Below are 21,481 nucleotides of genomic sequence, written 5' to 3'. Positions count from 1 at the left end.
TTAGAGCATAGTCTGCAGTGCGGGAGCTCACACTATCCTCTCACTGTTATTTGCCTGTGCTAAAGAAGGATATTGCTGAATAATAATTTAGCTGCTCTGAAGAGAATCTGTCGTAAAGCAGATCAATCTTGTTTGAGAAGCTTTTGATGTAAATTTCACTCCTGGATTGCAGAATAGTTCCATGGCACTTGCAGTGATATTAAGTACGTAAAGCTTCACTGGCCAGGAATGGGTATACAATGTAGAATTTAGCTTCTCTTTGATGCTTCGACACAGGATTTTTTTTCCTTGTGACTTGAGTAACTACTTGCCCGCCTGAGTAGGTCAGGGGGTTCCTGACCAGGCCATTTTTTGCATTATGGCGCTGCGTTACTTTAACTGACGATTGCGCGGTCATGCTACGCTGCAGCCAAATTAAATTTACGTCCTTTTTTTACCCAGAAATTCAGCTTTCTTTTGGTCGTATTTGATTGCCTGCGAGTTTTCTATTTTTTGCACTCTAAAAAAAAAAAAAAAAAAAAAAAAAAGAGCGACAATTTTGAGAAAAAAAAAATATATTTTTGACATTTTGCTATTAAACATGTTCAGTAAAAAAAATTAAAAAAATCAAATTTCGTCATAACTTTAGGCCAAGATGTATTTTTTGTACTAGTAATTGCGGCTTTTTACTAGTAATCAGCGACTTATAGCAGGACTGCGGTGGACATTCTGACACTGAGGGGGTACTGACTTGGTGTCACTGACATCCTCAGTGACACCAATACAGTGATCAGTGCTTAAAAAAAACACTGACACTGTGCTAATGGCACTGGGCAGGAAGGGGTTAACATGAGGGGTGATCAAAGGGTTAACGGAGTGCAGGGAGTGTTTTACTAGGGCGCCGTGCCAGTGTGCTTCACTGTAAGCACACTGCTTTAGGTGACTGTGCCATCCAAACCAGTGTCCCCGAGCTGACAGGGAGGAGAACTGTTAGTAAACAAAACAGTCGTCCTCCCCGTCAGAGATGCTCAGTAATCACCAGGTGCCAGCATGTAATGTGATTTTTGTGCACCCGTGCCACCCTGTAGCAGTATTTCTGCTATATGGCAGTTGAGAAGTGGTCAAGTTAATCTCAGAGTTTTTTTTCCATACACAGTACAGTTAGCACTCTTATTTCGAGATAAAAGGACTGTGTTTGTTTTGCCAACATCCCTCTATATTTCAGACACAAAAAAAATTTTCATTGGAACTTTTTAGTCCAGGAGTGTCAAAGTTGATGTCATCACTGACCGCATTGTCAGTATGGTTGCTCTGTAAGGGCCGGTTGTATCGGTGGTGCGCTACGCACAGAGTGCAGGAGTGCAGTAGGCGCAGAATACCTGGTGCAGGAATGCGGTAAGTACAGGGTGCAGGAGTGCGGTAGGTACAGAGTGTAGGGTGCAGGAGTGCGGTAGGTACAGAGTGTAGGGTGCAGGAGTGCGGTAGGTACAGAGTGTAGGGTGCAGGAGTGCGGTAGGTACAGAGTGTAGGGTGCAGGAGTGCGGTAGGTACAGAGTGTAGGGTGCAGGAGTGCGGTAGGTACAGAGTGTAGGGTGCAGGAGTGCGGTAGGTACAGAGTGTAGGGTGCAGGAGTGCGGTAGGTACAGAGTGTAGGGTGCAGGAGTGCGGTAGGTACAGTGTGTAGGGTGCAGGAGTGCGGTAGGTACAGAGTGTAGGGTGCAGGAGTGCGGTAGGTACAGATTGTAGGGTGCAGGAGTGCGGTAGGTACAGTGTAGGGTGCAGAAGTTCGGTAGGTACAGAATGTAGGGTGCAGGGTTCAGGAGTGCACTATGCACAGTGTGCAACCCCAGTCTCCCCCTCCCACAAGCTTCCTAGTATTGGTATCTCATACCTGGCCAGGCTCTAGTACCCCCCTGTGTAGGGGTTTTTGCCTTGCCTTCTGGAGATCTGCCCCATCATGAGTGCATACAGGGATCTGTTCGTTCTGGGAGCTGCTGAAAGCAAAGCTGCCTCTTGTAAACTCAGGCTTCTGTGTTTACAAGTGGAAGAGGGTGAGAGCCGGAAGTGGCAGAATTGAGTTCTGCCACTCTCAGTTCCAAAACTGGGTGTGAGGGCACCATGACGAGGCTTGGGGGCCTAATCGGATCTGGCCCGTGTGCCTTGTGTTTGACATGTGGTTTAGGCAAATATCTTTGCAAGTAAATGTAACTTTATTTTTAATTTTATTAATATAACAAACATTTTATACTTGCCTGCTATGTGCAATGGTTTTGCACAGAGTAAATTGATCCTCCTCTTCTTGGGTCCCTGCCGGTGCTCCGCTGAGTGTCCCTATAGCAAGCAGTTTGCAGATGTGCGTGCTCACTCCTTAAGACACAGGGAGGGGCTCAGCCCTGCCTCCCCCGCTCCCTCATCAGTGGCCGTGATTGACAGCAGCAGGAGCCACTGGCTCCAGTTGCTGTGTCTGAGCCAATGAGCAATGAGGAGCGAGAAAACCTCAGCTCTTGTGCACATCGCTAGATTGGGATCTGGCTCAGGTATGTATTGAGGGGGGCTGAGGGGTAAGCTGCATGCAGAAGGTTTGTTTTACATGTTTATCTGTTTACGCAGCTCAACATCATCTTTTACATGTTACCAAAAACTGGGTATTTTGAATTTTTGCAACAACTGTCATTTTATTCTTCTAGGGCCTTGCTTTCGGAAAATATTTAATGTTTGGGGATTCTGAGTAATTTTCTAGCAATAAAATGCTGATTTAATATGTATATGGAAAATGTCAAAATTAGCCCAGATGTGAAGTGTTCCAAATGCAAATGGTTTTGTGTGTGTGATAGTACAGTGTATAGAGTGGGATGGTTTGGAGAATGTAACATATAACACAGCCAGAAAGGCCACACTTCTACTAGTGGGCGCACAGTGGCTAAGTAATCAGAAATTCTGCCTGGCAGCACTAGGGTCATTGGTTCAAATCCCAACCATGGCACTACCTGCATGGAGTTTGCATGTTCTCCCTGTGCCTGCGTGGGTTTCCTCCAGATACTCCGGTTTTCTCCAACCTTCCAGAGACATGCTGGTTGTTTAATTGGCTCTTGTCGAAATTGGCCCTAGTATGTGTGTGTATGAATGTGAGTTAGGGACCTTTATATTGTAAGCTCCTTGAGGGTTAAGGACTGATGTGAATGTACAATATGTATGTAAAGAGCTGCGTAAATTGTTGGAGCTATACAAGTACCTGAAATAAATAAAATAAATAGTAGTGGAGCGGTAGGGTTATGTAGCTCTGGATTCTTTGTAGGTAAGCCTGCCAATAGTTTTTTATCTTCTAATGTAAAAGCTCTTAGTAGACAGCTATCTGGTGCACATGGGCCATGAATAGGCTATTGACGTGCAGTAAAACAAATTATAGGAATGAGAGCACCAAACTGGTATCAGAGTCCAGAAGCCATTTATCATGTACAGTGTTCAGTTAAACAGCCAGTGAATTTTAGGGGTCCTTCAGGACCCCCTTCATGAGGGTTATAATGTTGAACTAGGGGAGATGTGTGCAATGGAAGGTAGATTTGGATATAGAAAAGCAATTATTGGGCATTTACATAAAGCCTGCTCCATTTGCAGGTGTGCCAGAGTGATCTACTCCAGAGTAACCCATTCTGCACCCAGTACAGTACATCATATACTCTACATCGCTTCACTTTGAATGCTATACTGTACTTTAATCCATACTGCTGTCATTTTTGTCTTCTGAGTATCTAATTGCACAGATTGTGGCCTTTTTTTTCTACTATATCAACACAGAGTAGAAACTTAGACCTTTTCTTCTTTTTTTTTTTTTTTTATTATGCTATTGCTTTACACTTGCTGCAATTGCATTACATTGGCCAAAATATGGGACAATTTTACTGATCTACTGTTTAGTCTTAGACTTCTTGTGTCTCTCAATAGAGAGAAACAAATTTCATTGTCCTAAACCACTAAAGTGTTACTAAACCCAGGATCCTGTATATCTGATCTCCCACAGTACACAGAACATGGAAGTGCAATTATTTCCTTATAAACTGCTAAATACCTTCTCATCAGAAATTAGAGCAGTCTTGTGACTTATATCAGTGTCCAGCTGAGCACTGGTTCAAGCTTGTAGGAGGAGTTTTCATTCTCTCACTGCCCTATGGGGCTGCATAACCCCTGACCCTCTGTCTGGACAGTACTGATTGGCCCAGTGCTGATCACATGCACCCTCCCAAGAAAAAGAAAAACTCTAGCAGTACACACCAAACTGAGCATGTGCAGAGTGTCCCCAAGACTATCAGGAGATGAAATGGGGAACGTGGAAGAAGGGGAGGATCAGAGAAGACAGGATCAAACATCCTTTTTTCACAATGCAGAGGATTAGCCCCTTAAGTTCCACAGTGAATATAAAAAGCACACTTTACTGCATATACAGAATAATTTTACTGTTGTGAGTTTTGTAGCCCTTTAGTCTTTTCTCAGCATAGCTAAGTGAAGAAGCTAGAATACTAGGAAAAAAAGGAAGGCATGCTGGTAGGAGGTTAGGAGGGTTTATCCTGGGATGGTCTACAGTTTAGTCTGCTGTTATCCATTCCTCCTGTAAGCAGCAGTATAACCCGAAAGTTAGTTTTCCTTTGTCCCTTAATGGACCAAAAAGAAATTAGATTTTTGTATTTACCATAAAATCATTTTCTTGAAATCCATAAAGGGACACTGTAAGTCTTTAACTTTTGGGTTATACAGCTGCCTAAGGAAGGATTGGACACTGGCAAACAGAAAAATGTAGGCTGGCTAAGGGTATGCCCCCTGTCACTACCAGCATGCCTCCGTTTTTTGCTACAGATCTGGGAGGATGGATGTGTTAAGCTATTCTGGATTGTAGATTGTCACATGTGAACACTCTGTGCTCTTTCCCACCATACAGTGTAGAAGTAGCATCTCCCTGCTGTGGCTTTTGTTGCAAAGAACAAAACGGAACTTTGATCTTTAAACCGTTCCTACTGTCTGCCTACAGTGACATTGGTCATTTCCACTCACTGACCCTTGCCTGCTACCAGCTGTCTGGATTTCTGGAGTACTTGAGGCCTAGTCTCTCACCCTGAGCCTGTGCATTGCAGAAATACTTTGTGGCCACAACATGTCTGATTCTAGACACAGGAGGGACAGTCACACTTTCTACCAACAGGTTGGGAGCTGCTTTCAATGTGCTTACTGATGGTGCCTAAAGTTATGGTGCCCTCTACTGTTAGTCTTTCCAATCTGCAGAGTCTTAATTCAGGTTTCTTCCTAACAACATGATCCCAGCTTTGGCTTTAAACTTGGAGAAAACAATATTAATCATACAATACAAATCCACTATGGTTGGTAAAAGACAGTTGAATAAAGGGCTCATTAGCATTTAGTCTCTGGGTGCATTAAAGAGAACTTGCCTGATAAAAATGTGGGAAATATCATTGCAGACTTGTTTATACAGCTATAAGCTCTGTTGAAGTCCAGGCTATTCTTTCATCTCAACATAGCAGGTCACTGATCTGAAACAAGCATGTAGCTGCTGATGTGTTGGGACACCTGACCTGCACAATTATATCAGATTAGTGACGCCCAGAGTGAAAGTAAACGGATGACAACCCTGTAACTAGCACTATCATAAACAGATCGGGCATTATTATGTTCTGACAAGTGCCTTCTAAAGGTGAACTCCAAGCATACAGCCAAAATACACATTTTGGTACACTTGCCAGAAAGCATAGCCAGGTCTGGGACCTTTACTGCGGCTGCAGCAGGGCTTGGACTCACCCCTGCCCTTGCGAAGACCGTGGAGAAGCAGAACACTGGTGATGTCATCCCAATGGAGAAGCAGAGCACTCATAATGTTATCCTTCTGCTCTCTCATCAGGCTGCACATTAGTAGTACATTACTGCAGAGCTTGTTTGAACCCTAATGCTCTCCCTTCCTAATGCTGCTTTACAGGGGATGATAGAAGGCTGATCTAAAAGTTCTATGTATTTAAACTCGTGTATGTGTGTGTATATATATATATATATATATATATATATATATATCTGTCTGGGGTTTAGCTTTAAGTCTGAAATGAATGGTGTGTTCTACTAAAAAAGACTAAGTGTAAAAAGATGTCAGCAAGCATTCATTCCATTCATATTTATTGTTACACCCTTTTACAAGCCAGAGCAGTTATATAATTGCTTAACTGCATTAATTGGTTGTTTGCTTTTAGATGGGAACAGAGGAAGGATCCTCATGGTAGAACATATTACGTTGATCACAACACAAGAACGACGACGTGGGAGAGGCCGCAGCCTTTACCTCCTGGGTAAGATGGACAGCTGACTAACATGTTATACCATAAATATTGATCTGTGGAAGATGAAACTTTACTACAGCCAGCCAAATACTTCTGATGCCTTGGTGAAAAATCAAATGCACCATGAGTTTTGTGACTGACAAACTAGGACTAACATATGACATGTACAGTATATGGGTTCATAAGAGCGCTGTCACTGTACTAGAAATCATGAAGTTGTACAAATATTGTTTGGCATGATGGGATTTAATCTTCAACAATTGGAGATCAGCAGGTTCATTCAGCTGCATTAGTTGATGACCATTTAGAAATCAAGCATTCAGTGTGCTGCAAGGGGGTATCCCTGACCAGTCCCACACCACTTTATGCAGGGGCTAGATCAGTGGTTCTTAATCTTGTTGGAGGTACTGAACCCCACCAGTTTCATATGCGCATTCACCGAACCCTTCTTAATTGGAAAAATAAAATATGATTTTTAAAATTCAAAACATAGATATATATTTAGGTATATATTTATACATAGGTGCACAAAATGAACAAAACCGTTAAGAACAAAGAACAAAACCATTAAAACATGATTTTCACACAAAAACATAATAATGAATATTTACTGCACGAATCATATGAGTCGGGTGTGGGTCTTCACCTCCGCCGAACCCGCGAGACTGACTCACCGAACCCCTGGGGTTCGATCGAACCCAGGTTAAGAACCACTGGGCTAGATGGAAAAGACAATATTGATGATTTGGAATTTCTCAAAGCAAGTAAAGTATATGACTGGAGACTCTGGTACAGGTATAGGTAGTTGATAACATTTATGTCTGCACCACATCACAAATAGAGTAAATTTACTAAAAGAGTATAATTTAGGGACATCTGTATATCACAGTAACATATATGTGGGGTCCCCATAAGCCTCATCTATTTTCTCTATGAATACTAAAATTGGAATTCCGTGAAGTCCTCTTGAGGAAACAGGTATGGCCTGCTAAATGCTTTTAGGCTTATGAGGACTCCATGTATATGTATATACTGTGATATACAAATGATTTTGATATGATACATGTAACACTGGTAACATAGGGGTGTCCCATATAAAGTTAGGATGTTACAAATGGAGATGATCTATTTAAGCTAAATGTCATCTATGCATTTTTTTTTTACTGACTTTGGTTAATAAACTTTGTAAAAACATTTTTAGTTTATCCTTGAGCACCTTAAGGCCACAGTGTCTCTCAATTTCTGTGTGTGTGTATATGTATGTGTGTGTGTATGTGTATATAGATATATATAGATATATATATAGATAGATAATAAAAAGCAGGTGAGCCTTCCAAGTGTTTGTCTTTTTAAATTGAAGTGATTATTTCACCACCAAAAATGTTTTGTGACAAAAAAGGTTTGTTTGCTAAATTCATGTATTATAAACAATTGCTATGATGTTTTCCATTAAATGATTTATATCTTTTATTTGTAATCCCTATACCTCTATTAGCCCTTGTCAGCAACTTCCTAATGGCTATTGATAACAATTGACCATGTATACCCGATGTGTGCCAATCGATTTAATGCAAAAACTGAAGTTGCAAGTTAAAAATAGTGTGTGCATTTAAATCTACAAAACAGTTTCTTGAGGCTTTCTCAATAGGTTTTCTAACTGATGTAGAGCAGAAATCCTAGGATTCTTTCTTCTGGTTTTGATCTTGGACTGCATAGCTCAGTGGTCAGTCTTTCCACACCTCTCCTACATGTTTGCATAAGAAGCAAAGCAATTGACTGCAGTTAACAACAGTGGTTTGCCTTCTAAAACTTGTAACAAGTGACTGATAAAAGAGCAGAAGGATTAGGGTGGGGATAGAAGCACCCTCTTACACACCTAGTTCCTGGCAAAGAATGAAAGCCATTCCTACTTAAAACTCCTAGTGGATTCTCAAGAATAAGTGCAAAACACAATTCTAGAGGTGACACCAGTAACTGGGCTGAACATCTGAGCCTTTTTTGGTCACAGATGGATAGCTAGGCAGCAGAGTCATGTAAATGCTGAAGGCAATCAATACCTGGCTTAACACACAGAAAAATGAAGAGATCTATTTGGAGTTTAAGATCTTCCTACTGAATAACCACCTTCACTTTTTATCCTTCAGATGGGAAAGACGGGTTGATGACCGTGGAAGGGTTTACTATGTTGACCATAACACTAGAACTACGACATGGCAGCGGCCTACCATGGAGTCTGTGCGGAACTTTGAACAGTGGCAGTCACAACGAAACCAACTCCAGGGGGCTATGCAGCAGTTCAACCAGCGATACCTCTATTCGGTGTGTGAGGTCTCTTACGAATTATCTGGGTACACTGTAATTTGATGGAATGCTTTTGGCTTTTTATTGGTTACATTCCTATGAAGTTGTAGCTGCAAGAAATGCTACTTTTATTCATTCAGCCACAGGAACATGCTTAATCAAGAAAGTGCTGTAAAAAACAATAATGATTTACAAAGTGCAGCAATTCATTTCAGCCTGATGCAGTCTGACACTGGTACAACTACAGTAAATTTAAACCGTGCTCATCATTATGCTTCTAGGACTGCTAAAGTGATTCTGTACAAACTTATGGCAACCACTGCAACCTATGACTAGCCTTTGTAGCAAAGAGCACATGGAAGGGAAATGCACATCAAAAACAAACAAAAATTCCCAGCTCACTTACCAGCCAGCCTGCAACACACCCGAATTGACCCTTTCTAACCATTAACATTAAAAACAAGTGGTTTAGTCACGCTCAATTGCAAATATATGTGTAAGCTGCAGTGGTCACGTCAAGACACCCCAGTGTACTGCAGTCTTAACTCTATAATTCCTTAAAACCCTTAAGCTGGCCATAGATGGAGCAATTTCCTTTCCTGCAACCATGGGTTAAAGGAAATAAAATCACTATTCCCCCATCGACACAGTCAGTGTTGATGGGGAAGTCCCTCCCACAGAGCCATTGTGTTCTGGTGGGGACAGCGCAAAAACACAGTGATTACTGCTAGCGACTAGAACAGCAGCTAGCAATAATTGCATGTAAAATCCAACAGGCTGGTTGTACCAAAGTTGATTGATCTGCCCATACATGGTTCAAATCTCAGCTGGACCCTGCTGAACCAGCCTAGATTAGAACCACAGTAAACTGGGGTGCCTTGACATGGCCACTGCAGCTTAGACATTTATTTGCAAATGTGTGCGACTAAAATCCTTGTTTTTAACATGAACTGATAGACGGGGTCAGTTCAGTTTTGTTGCAGGCTGGTTGGAAAGTGAGCTGGAAATTTTTTTTTTTTTTTTTAAGTGTTTCTGTAGCTTGATAACTAGTAATTAGGACACCTTGTGTTGTAAAATTACAACTAGGGTGCTGATATACAGAAATTGTTTGATATGTTGTGATGAGCACTCATGGCTTATGTGGGTGTACTCCCCCCATATTAATATCTCAGAGGCAAGTTGAATAGTTAACACGAGGAGCCAGATCAAAACCAATTAAAGCCTAGTTAAACAGTTAAAGGAGATGTAGGGTCAAAGCTCCTTTTGGTCCTACTTTTCCTTTGGGTCACTGGAGTGCACTTTGTTCTGCACTCCTGCGATCCATATTCAGTTGACAGCGGCCTAAAATCTGCTATCAGTTGACGTCGCTCAGCCAGTCCAGACTCTGGGGGAATTCCAACTTTAATGTTGGGATCCACCAGGATATCTGACCAGCAGCTTGCTCAGCCTTGCTGTGCGCTGCTGAGAGCATAAGCCATCCACTCCCACCACAGCCAGGTGCTCCATTGAGTGCTGGAGGGGCAGAGCAGAGAGCCAGTGACTGACTCAGTTCTTGATCTTAGAGGCAGTGTAGGGACAGATGTCTTATCTGCCTAGGTGAGTATGACCTTTGCTTAATATCTGCTAAATACATTCCAGGTGCATCAATAGAAAAGGTATGCTATCTCATCATTTGATTTATTCATAAAATGGCCACAGCAGCATGCAATAGAGAAGAACCCTTGCTCTGTTCGGAAGCAATGGTCAAACACAGTTATAACGATGCAGGAACCATAACTTATTTTGTTTAGTTTCAGAAATGATCTTTCTTAGGAGGTTAAAAGGTTTGTGTGGCCATGCATCTCTTCCTCCTGATCGTGGGCGGGGTATCAGGACATTGTGCCTATATTCAGTAGTGTCTTCAGCCTGAGGCAAGCTGCAGGCTGTGCTTGAACAGGGGGTCTGCTCAAAGAGCAAGGCTGTGATTGGCAGGGGGGTGTGGTGGCTGAACAAACTACTCAATACAAGCATGTTGTGTGTCTGCACATTGTCCTGTACTTCTGACTTGTCAGCCTATGGATGATAACTGACAATAGAACAAGAAAGAAAGGTGACTAGCAGGATCAACCAGAGGTACTCAGATGAAAGAAGTACATTAAAATGATAGAGAATATAGTTTATAAAATACACATGTGAACACACACAGCAAAAATGAACGTTTAGGGCAACATACACTTAAAAGCTGAACAGGCAAACATCCAAACACACAGTGGAATACCTAAATGGCAACTGTTTTGTCAATCTGAGCAGTCAGTCTTGTGATCCAGACAACTATGTCATTGTGCAGAACCAGCACATTCATTTCCACTAAAAGGATTTTATTTAGAACAGTAGAATGGAGAGGTGGAGCCATGAAAAGACTGGTCCTCAAGATCTCTGTAGGTGTTATCCTGTGCTGCCTCATAGAAAGTGGATTTGTCATCCTCTCCTGCCACAAAAGACCAAGGTCGATCAAGAGGCTGTCATCTAAGGAACTTCTAATTGACAGAATTTTGTAAGTCAGGAGACCCTGACTTGTTATAACTGCTGACCCCGCCCTTTACTAGTGACATTCTTGCTGTGCAGGTGATCACAGAAGACTGAAATAAAGACAGATATAAAATATATTTTAATGAATATTTTATATGTTTATATTGTGGATTTTGTTTCTGCCAAGAATTCTGCATTAGGGCCCATTTTAGGTGGGTGTGTATTATACACGTGTTGCACTGGCATTTTGGGGATGTACCTATTCATTTCTTATGGGCGCATACACACATCAAGCTATGCACATGACCCTGCACACACAGCAATCATATGATAGAAAATGTCTGAGCTGCATTGCAATTTATTGGGTAAAAAAAGATCTGATGTTTGTTTTTTGTGTGTGGAAATGCATTGAGAGCCTGTATTGTAATGGATGGGTACATACAACATGTTTTCTCATGATGACTCATATAATTAGGAGGTACAGCCTGTACTGCAATGCAGATGAATAGGTGTGTTTGGGCCCTTTTTATGTGTTTACTTTTTTTTTAAGTTCAGTTATCTGTTCTAAAGGAAATGTTTGAAGATATTCACTAGTAATACTAAAATGTTGCATTCTAGGCTTCCATGTTATCAGCGGAAAATGATCCACTAGGACCTTTACCACCAGGCTGGGGTAAGAGAATATTATAGTGGCATAAATCCATATTATTGACTTGTGGAAGATGGCTCATCCTGGCATTGCAAAGAACAATATCTGTGTGAATTCTAGATACCGGTCTGAAATGAGCTGTTAATGCAAAGCTGTCATGAGAGAAGTCCAATGGCTTGCAAATTAAGCTGCCTCAAAATATGATAGTTCTTTGATTGTAACTGAACTCTAACTTTTCGTTAGATTTTTTTAATATGACTGAACTTATACATGTGTTTATTTTCCAGAACGAAGAGTAGACTCCACAGATAGGGTATATTTTGTAAATCATAACACAAAAACAACTCAGTGGGAAGATCCTCGGACACAAGGGTAAGATTTTGCCATTTGTCATTTATTTTATTCATTACTTTGCTTCATTTCACCACAGATTCAAAAATGCAGTGTACCCATATATTTACAGAGCATTGACATTTCCCATAATTCCCTGCACTTTTAGGCTCAAGGCATTCTAGAATTATATCCATCTAGTGAATAAGGTTGCAGGTAGAAACGACATTCCTGAAGCAAGAAGAAATAAGATTTCAATTATTGGTGCAGGATGCAGTATTACCTGCCTTTTTAGGTTTTTGCTTTTATTTTAGTAAAAGGATAAAATGAAAACCTTTTATGCCCATGTAACTAAATGAATTTTCCCCCACAGTTTTAGAATTTTCCAGTAACTCTGCCTGTTTGTGAATTTTTGCATAGCAGTCAGACCATCTGCATGCAGTGAATTTATGAGCAGTGTCCCATATCCAGCCCATTATCTTTGTAAAGACTTAATTTTCCCAGCACCATTTGCAATAGCAGCCCATAACCCTTCTTGGTATTTTGTTTGCAACCTTGATTGTGAAATCACCATTTTAGTGCCAGTTCACACTACAAAAATGCACTCCAGATACATTTTTTGCTTACAGTTCACACCACACACAGTTCTGGTGCAGTTTTAATGCAGTTTTCTATGTTCCAGTATGGTTCTGTGCAGAAAAGAAATGTGGCATGTTCTACTTTTTTTTTCTGCACCGGAAACTGACTGGAACTGACTGCACTAGTGTGAACCAGGGCCATTGGAATACATGGAAAGCACTGGGTATGCATTTTTGATGCAGAAAAAAGCGCACTGAACTGCATCTAGTGTGCACTTAATAGTTTCTTTGGATAGCATCAGTTTTCAGTTCATCTGGTTTTCACTTGACCCCCTTTTTGGGTAACTAACTTTTCTCCATTTGTAGGGCTCTTTGGATTTAACATATCCAGAATGCAAGACTGGCAAGTCCTATGAAACCCTTTTCCAGGCCATTAGAGCATAAATGTCATAGTTCAAACAAGTTATAGTTGTGCAAATACTCTTGCATTTTCTCAGATCAGTTTGTAGCTGATTCAGAAAGAATTATGACATCTAGTGAACACAATTACTCAATGATTTTTAAAATAATTTTTTAACACAAAACCAATTGACAAGTATGCACAGTACAAACTGAAGCGGAACTTCACTGCAGCTGAGCCCCACAAACCAAAAAAGCTTTAATTCATTTTTAATATTCAAAGCAAGCCTACCAATTCATCCATGTCTCCATGTTTTATTTTGCTGAGAAATTACTTTGAAAAACACCCCCTAGCATTTCTGACCGTAGCCACCTTGAATAAGGGCAGATGATTCATGCAGCATATACTTCCTGGAATCCATCTGCCCTTAGCTCAGACATGCAGGCAGGAGGGAGTGCTTAGCTAAGAAAATACCTCCTCCTCTCCTGAAGACTTCTAGGATGTATGTCATCATTTGCCTAGGCATGGAAACCAGGAATTAACTGAATAGATGTAAAAAAAAAAACAACCCCAAAAAAGTCTGAAAAAGTGTAAATATGAAATACATCCCTATCTATTTACTAATGCTAGCAGCATAAGGATTAAAATAGTGTTGACTGAGAGGGTGAAGTTCCGCTTTAAGCCCAACCGTTATCTGTCCTGAGGCCTCAATATTTTGCAGTTAAGAATATAGGCTAAATTTACTTTGGGCCAGAATGCCTAGGCACCAGCATGTGTTCTCTATGAAAAATGCTTTTCTCTTTTTGATGTCCTATGCCAGTATTTAAATACATTATTTTTTAAATATTTCAACATAACATTATGCCAATGATTTGATTTCCCAAGGATCACTCCAAGTGTCACTACGAATATCACTGTTATGTCCTATGCTCTGTTTACATGTTACTGTAAAATGCTGTATTAAGAAAGGCCACCTGTTAATGGTTGCTCCCTTCCCACAGTTTACAAAATGAGGATCCTTTGCCAGAGGGCTGGGAAATCCGCTACACAAGAGAGGGAGTAAAGTACTTTGTAGATCACAACACAAAGACCACCACTTTCAATGACCCTCGGACTGGAAAGTCTTCAGTGTAAGTAATGGCAAGCATGTTCGCCTGTCCCATTCAGCTCCAGGAGTGGAATACAATTATTGTTAACTACCCTAAACACAAAAGTTAGGATACATGTGTGAGTTTTTGGCAGTGATGGTTGTTCAGCTCTTTCCCATAAACGTCTGAAGTTTTTTTTGTCCCAATGCAACAGAGCCAGTAGATATTCATCCTGCATTTGGGCTCACCCAGAGCTTTGCATGCAGTGTGCTCTGCTGTGCTGTGACCAGGCTGAAACGCTTTTAAATTCCTTGCTGTGATGAAGCAAACACAATGCAGAGTGTCACATTGTGGCTGTGCGTGTTGCAGAAGGTTTCTGTAAAAAAAAACATGCTCATCACAATCTTTCTAACTGTAGTTACATGAAAAAGAACCAGCTTTCCCATGATTTTTTTTCTGTGAAGAATATACATAATATATGTATATCTCTTTTCTGTCTATATGACATTTTATTTTTCTTTAGCTCATTCAGTCTGTTGCTTCATTTCACACCAGTGTTGTCACTTACCTTGCATTGGAAAAACTACTATGTATAGCTTTTTTAAAGAGACCTACCTAGTGTATATTATTGTTTAGAGCAGCCCTTTTCAACCAGGGTGTCTTCAGGTTTCTTCAGGGGTGCCTTGACAAAATGCCTAAAAAATGCCCACAAATAGTATACTAGCAGCAGGTGGATCAAGCCTTCTTTTTAGTTACACAAAGCCACAGATTTTCATTGTGTACCATTACAACTTTCTAGCCACTGACGACATAACCAATGATGTCATCAGTTGATAAGGACATCGGGCACCTGCATAGCATCCTTGCTTGCCCCTTCCCTGCCCCTCTTTGTAAGCACTGGGGTCACACTAGCTGAGTGAGAGAGAGAAACTGAGGCAGAAGAGAAACAATGGAATACTAGTCAGTGCCACTGTGCAAAAGTGTAACTGCTTTTGGAAGAATAAATCACCTCTAACGTTTGGTGTCCTGCATGTGCAGATGTTGCTACGTCCTGTAAAACTATTTGTTTAGTTTTTTACATTTGGTATAAGGTGCCTCAAGATTGTGCAGAATTTTAAAGGGTGACTTGACTGAAAAAGGTTTAAGAAATACTGGTTTAGAGTATACACACGGTGCACAGTTGGGGAAGACTATGCTGTTGATCAGTTTTCGTCTATCTTCAGTGGTAACAATGTGAATGGGGTTTGCTTGGTCGTCTCCAACTAGAGATATAGAGAGTTTATTTTATTAAGAGTCTTGCACATTGCCTTTCTGTATTCATATCAGTTGAGATTTTGTAAGGTAGCATGTTAGTTGTTTTCTCCTTGCAGTATCGCCATACATGTCACGTAAAGGGACCTGCAGGTATTGCCACGTTCACAGTGTCAGTTGGAAATTTTATACACAGAATTCTATAAGACATCAGTTTTAAAACTTTAAAGAAAAATTAAAAAATGCGTTGGATTCATTTTATTTTTTCTTTAAAAGGAAAACTGTAGCGAGAGAAATATGTAGGTTGTCATGCTTATCAAATAGCCTATTTGCGTTGCAAATAGCGAAAACTCAGATTACACATATGACTACATGAGTTAGAGAATTAACTTATTCCCCTCTCTTCCCCTTCTATCCCCGCTCTGTAAATGCTGCCAGAGAGAGAGAGAATCCCCAAGGAAAAAGCTACTGCTGTGCCCAGAATGCTTTGAAGGGTTCAGGGTGCACTCTGTTTTGTTACCATGTAAAGTATAGGTTTGCTTATCCAATGTGACGTATAGATAGAGTTAGCTTACCATTGTAGTGTAAATGTCTCTAAATTCATATCTGTTTTAATTTTAGTAATGGAGCTACCTAGGAGTACCCCTTTAAGAATTGAAAGTTATATTTGTATGGTGGGTGTAATGACCTATTTTTGCTCTAAGGAGAGAGTCCACCTTTGGGTAATTATTTGCTAAATCCCATGGTATAAGAGTCAGGCCTTGAAACAACCTTGAGTGACACGAGGGAGTTGTTAGTGTTTTGTAGTGAAAAGTCATCTGGGCTACACTGCCTTGCAGCTCATTTGTGTTTTAAAGCTGCAAGTGTTCTTGTGTATTCTGCCCACTTTTATGTATAGTTTCCTTGTCACACACACAATGAGCAAATGGACATGGTGCCCTGTGCGGCTAGCACTGATGTATCCTGCATACCTATATAGAAGCCAGCTAATGAGCCTTTGAATGTGTTGTTTTAGGAAATGGTGTGAAATTAGCATAATTTAGATATTAGAGTGAGAGGATTTCTTTTAACAGGCATTCATATTAATTAGAGAACTCTCCCACTCAAATATCAAAGGTTTATTCTCCTATGGCAGGGGTGTCAGACTGGTGGACCTCCAGCTGTTGCAAAACTACAAGTCCCATCATGCGTCTACCTTTCGGAATCATACTTGTAACTGTCAATCTTGTGATGCCTCATGTTGGCAACAGCTGGAGGGCCACTAGTTTGACACCCATGTCCTACGGGGTTTATTTCGTCTTTCAGGGACTCTAATAGGGAGTTTTAGCCACAAATGTTCCATGTTCACCCTTGTACCACATTTGCTGTAAGGGGGTTTCACCTCTGCTTGTTGATTTTTTTTGCCTCCTTGTAACGCCACCTGTGAAATTCTAGACGTTTCTTTTTTTCCCCCTTTGTTTCATTTGTTTGGAATGAGCACTGTATGTTACTTGCAGTTATGTCCACTGCTCTATACACACTACAGATCCCATAGTCCCTGGTCTATGTCGTGCACCAGCAAGAGAGGCTGGCTGCATTCCTACATGTGGTGCAATTGTAGAACAAACCTAGCCATTCACTAACAGGAAGTCAGATCACAGCAGAAAAAAAGTAATTTGGAGATTTGTGTATTTGTGCTGGTTGCACAGTGTTGGAACGGTGTATTTGTGCTGGGTGCACAGTGTTGGAACGGTGTATTTGTGCTGGTTGCACAGTGTTGGAACAGTGTATTTGTGCTGGTTGCACAGTGTTGGAACTGTGTATTTGTGCTGGTTGCACAGTGTTGGAACGGTGTATTTGTGCTGGTTGCACAGTGTTGGAACGGTGTATTTGTGCTGGTTGCACAGTGTTGGAACAGTGTATTTGTGCTGGTTGCACAGTGTTGGAACTGTGTATTTGTGCTGGTTGCACAGTGTTGGAACGGTGTATTTGTGCTGGTTAAATAGTGAAGGAACTGTGCGTTTGTTTTTTTTTTGCGCTGGTTGCACAGTGAAGGAACTGTATAATTGTGCTTGTTGACTGGCAAAGAAACATTTTGTTGATTTATTATAGTATAGTAATTAAAATTAATTTTGTGACCTCAGGAATTTTAGCACTCCAGCCTGGTATAGGTTATATTTGCAAAATGCTAAAAATTAACTTTTTTCCTGTTTATCTCTTCTAGAACTAAGGGCCCTCAGATTGCCTATGAACGCAGTTTTCGGTGGAAGCTTGCCCACTTTCGCTATTTGTGTCAGGTAATCATTTTTTTAAAGTCTCTTGAGGATTACAAATCTTAAGAAGCTTGATTGACAGAATGGTGCTTCTTTCTGAAATGTGCTGCTGCTGGAAGGTGCTGGCAATGATAAGGAAGATGTCGTCTATGTAATCCTCTCTGTATTCAGGATATATTAATATGTTCTTCTGTCTGCATCCATCTTACCAGACCTTCCCATACTGACCTGACTGTGCATTTCTTTGTAGTCTAATGCATTACCGAGCCATGTCAAGATAACTGTGTCCAGGCAGACGTTATTTGAAGACTCCTTTCAACAGGTAAATCAGCATTTTATTTTAAACAATGGGAATCAACAAGGAAATCTGTCTCAATTTTTTTTTTTTTTAGATTCATCGGGAAGCAATAGAACCTCACTCAGGAAATTGCTGCATTTGCACCTTTTTGAGAAAATTTCCCTTAACCAATCTCCTGTCCTGGTGACAGAGCAAGAGAAATAAAGTAATATCAAAACAACAAACCACTTAAGTATATTATAATAAGAGAGCTAAGTATAAAAAAATAAGAGGAGATATTTGCAGCAGGATATATAATAACAGATATGGGTAGAAGCAAAATCTACAGACTAATGTGAACCAGTCTAACATATTGCTAAATTTGGCTGGACAGCCAAGCTACTAATAGGTCGGTTTAGAGAAGAGTGATGTAGAATTAAATAAGTGTAAGAAGTATTGTTTTCTGAGCATAAAATAGTATCAAAAGTGGTTTGTCATTCACGGCCAAGCCAAGTTTGTAGTAAACACAATTTAGGATAGGGTTTTTCTTTTAACCCATAGATGGGTCTCAGGGGGTCTGTGGAAGCCAGATAAAAAAAAAATAAATAACATTTACTATACAATCCTCCCTCTTGTCCCAATGAATGGTTTTCCATTGAAAGAAATGATAGAAAATACAACCTGCCACTGCTTACCGCACTGACTAAGCATCATTACCATGTTTACCATTTAACTTTGTATCATCGTTCTCTCCATAATCGCTATCTTGTGCCACTCCATAATAGCAAGTGCTAATTTTCAGTTTGTATAATAGTAGTAATAGATTTGAGCAGAATTAAAATTGTTTTGCACAAGGTAATTTGCACAAGGTGATGGTATTTAAGTTTTTTAATGAGTGGCCATTACTTTTTTCATGAAGAGGAGTGAGTTTTTTCATAAGATTGTTTATTTTATTCAAACTGTGTATGTTATAAATGTATGAAGCAATCAAATTTCAATAAAAATAAAGTACATACACTATATTGCCCAAGGTATTGAGACACCCCTCCAAATCATTGGATTGATGTGCTCCAATCACCGCATGGCCACAGGTGTATAAAAGCAAGCACCTAGACATGCAGACTGCTTCTAGAAACATTTGTGAAAGAATGGGTCACTCTCAGGAGCTCAGTGAATTCAAGTGCAGTACTGTGATAGGTTGCCACCTGTGCAATAAGTCCATCCGTGAAATTTCCTTGCTACTAAATATTCCACGGTCAACTGTTAGTGGTATTATAACAAAGTGGAAGCAACTGGGGACAACAGCAAGTCAATCACCAAGTGGTAGGCCACGTAAAATGACAGAGCGGGGTCAGTGCATTCTTAAGCGTACAGTGTGCAGAAGTCACCAACTGTCTGCAGAGTCAATAGCTAAAGACCTCCAAACTTGGTGTGGCCTTCAGATTAACAAAACAACAGTGTGTAGAGCGCTTCATGGAATGGGTTTCCATGGCCAAGCAGCTTCATCCAAGCCTTACATCACCAAGTGCAATGCAAAGCGTTGGATGCAGTGGTGTAAAGCACGCCGCCACTGGACTCTAGAGCAGTAGAGATGTGTTTTATGGAATGATGAATCAAGCTTCCCTGTCTGCCAGTGCGATGGACATTTCTGGGTTTGGCAGTTGCCAGAACGGTACTTGCCTGACTGCATTGTGCCATGTGTAAAGTTTGGTGGAGGGGGAATTATAGTGTGGGGTTGTTTTTCAGGGGTTGAGCTTGGACCCCTTAGTTCCAGTGAAGGGAACTCTTAAGGCGTCAGCACACCAAGATATTTTCAACAATTTCATGCTTCCAAGTTTGTGGGAACCGTTTGGAGATGGCCCCTTACTGTTCTAACATGACTGCGCACCAGTGCACAAAGCAATGTCCATATAGACATGGAGGAGTGAATTTGGGGTAGAGGAACTTGACAGGCCTGCACAGAGTCCTGACCTCAACCCGATAGAACACCTTTGGGATGAATTAGAGTGGAGACTGTGAGCCAGGCCTTCTCGTCCGGCATCAGTGCCTGACCTCACAAATGCACTTCTAGAAGAATGGTCAAACATTCCCATAGACACACTCCTAAACCTTGTGGACAGCCTTCCCAGAAGAGTTGAAGCTGTTATAGCTGCAAAAGGTCGGCCAACTCATTATTAAACCCTACAGACTAAGGCTGGGATGCCATTAAAGTTCGTGTGTGTAAAGGCAGGCACATTATGTGACCTAAAAGATTGCCGCTATGAGTGCTGAGACCCTGGGGTTCCGGTTTAAGTGCCCTTGATGTCCTTTTCCACTTCCTTCTTCTCTCTCCCCCCCCCCCCCCCCTCATCTTCTTTTCTTCTATTTTCCTAGGCTCTTCCATAGAGATGATTATTTCTTATGCACTCCTTTGTTTTTTGCATAGTGTCTGCGCCTGCATATCCACTAGCACCTGTCTCTCTGGTATAGGCGGATGGATTTCATCTCCTGTTATCCACATGGTTTCTCTGTTGTAGTATGATTAATGTACTTTTTTACATACTAAATGTTTTGTCATTTGCTACAACTTTTCAGTTTGTACGACTGCTTTTGACTTGCAAGTCATTGATCTTGCACTTCTATCTGTATATCTGACAGCGGTCACAAGCTGTATACTTTAAAACTTTTGAAACTAATTTATTGAAAGGAAAAAAATTGCAAAAGCCACCATTTAATTTTCCAGGACCTCTGCTTTCAAACAATATATAATGTTTGGGTGTTCCAAGTAATTTTCTAGAAAAAAAATGCAGTTTGACATATATGGGAGTAATTTTACAAGTGGCCGAGGCAGCAAATTGTTAAACTCTGGGTAAGGTGTTTGAAAAAAAAAAAAAAAAAAAAAAAGTCTTCTGGTCTGACAATATGATATTGCTGTTTGACATTAAAAAAAAAAGTTTACCATACTTTCCATGCTACTTTTTGAATCATTGGAGTTGATTTACTAAAGCTGGAGAGTGTAAAATCTGGTACAGTTCCACATAGAAGCCAATCAACTTGCATTTTTTTTTGTTAAAGCTTAAAGGATAAACTTTTTAAAAAATAGTAATAAATGCACGTTTTGAGCCTGGAAAGCATTGCACTAGTGATCAGCAGATCACTAAACTGACAAACAGCTTACCACTGACAGGTAGACTGAATGAACTACCACAGCGCCATGGAAGTTCATTGAGAACTACAAACCAACATCGTCAAAGAATGTTGGTACTTGTAGTTCATTAATTCACAGAAATCTATGACTGAATGATGTGGCTGTGTGGGAGGAGTCCCGTATGGCTGCTCTGATTTAAAAAAACTGACAGGTAGTACAGTCAACTTCTCCCTGTACTGCTGTCACGGGGGGGGGGGGAGGTCGGAATTGGGCAGCAGTGGGAACATGTTATATGTTCCACCCTAAAAACGGGTGGAACATGGAACATGTTTCCAAAGGTAAACGTAATCTTTCATTGAACAAGGCGATTTGATTTCAATGCAGAGCTGAACCAGATTTTGCAGTTTTAGTA

General features: G+C 40.7%; 1 protein-coding gene across 4 annotated transcripts in view; it reads left to right on the top strand.

Annotated features, from left to right (window-relative positions):
- The window catches only part of WWP1 (WW domain containing E3 ubiquitin protein ligase 1), a 238,101-nt gene that overhangs the window by 193,847 nt on the left and 22,773 nt on the right, over positions 1 to 21,481 (top strand). For all 4 annotated transcript variants that reach the window (XM_089679707.1, XM_089679708.1, XM_089679710.1 and 1 more), the window contains 7 exons: positions 6,222 to 6,317; positions 8,453 to 8,627; positions 11,736 to 11,790; positions 12,054 to 12,138; positions 14,076 to 14,204; positions 17,617 to 17,689; positions 17,916 to 17,987. In XM_089679707.1, coding sequence (XP_089535833.1) covers positions 6,222 to 6,317; positions 8,453 to 8,627; positions 11,736 to 11,790; positions 12,054 to 12,138; positions 14,076 to 14,204; positions 17,617 to 17,689; positions 17,916 to 17,987 — 685 coding nt within the window. The remainder of the gene's footprint in view (positions 1 to 6,221; positions 6,318 to 8,452; positions 8,628 to 11,735; positions 11,791 to 12,053; positions 12,139 to 14,075; positions 14,205 to 17,616; positions 17,690 to 17,915; positions 17,988 to 21,481) is intronic.

Source organism: Staurois parvus, unplaced genomic scaffold, assembly GCF_062004578.1.
Source record: "Staurois parvus isolate SC_StPar_1 unplaced genomic scaffold, SC_StPar_1.0 ptg000230l, whole genome shotgun sequence".
Lineage (NCBI taxonomy): Eukaryota > Metazoa > Chordata > Amphibia > Anura > Ranidae > Staurois > Staurois parvus.
Note: the sequence above shows the minus strand (reverse complement) of the source record. Positions and strands in the feature narration are given on the sequence as shown.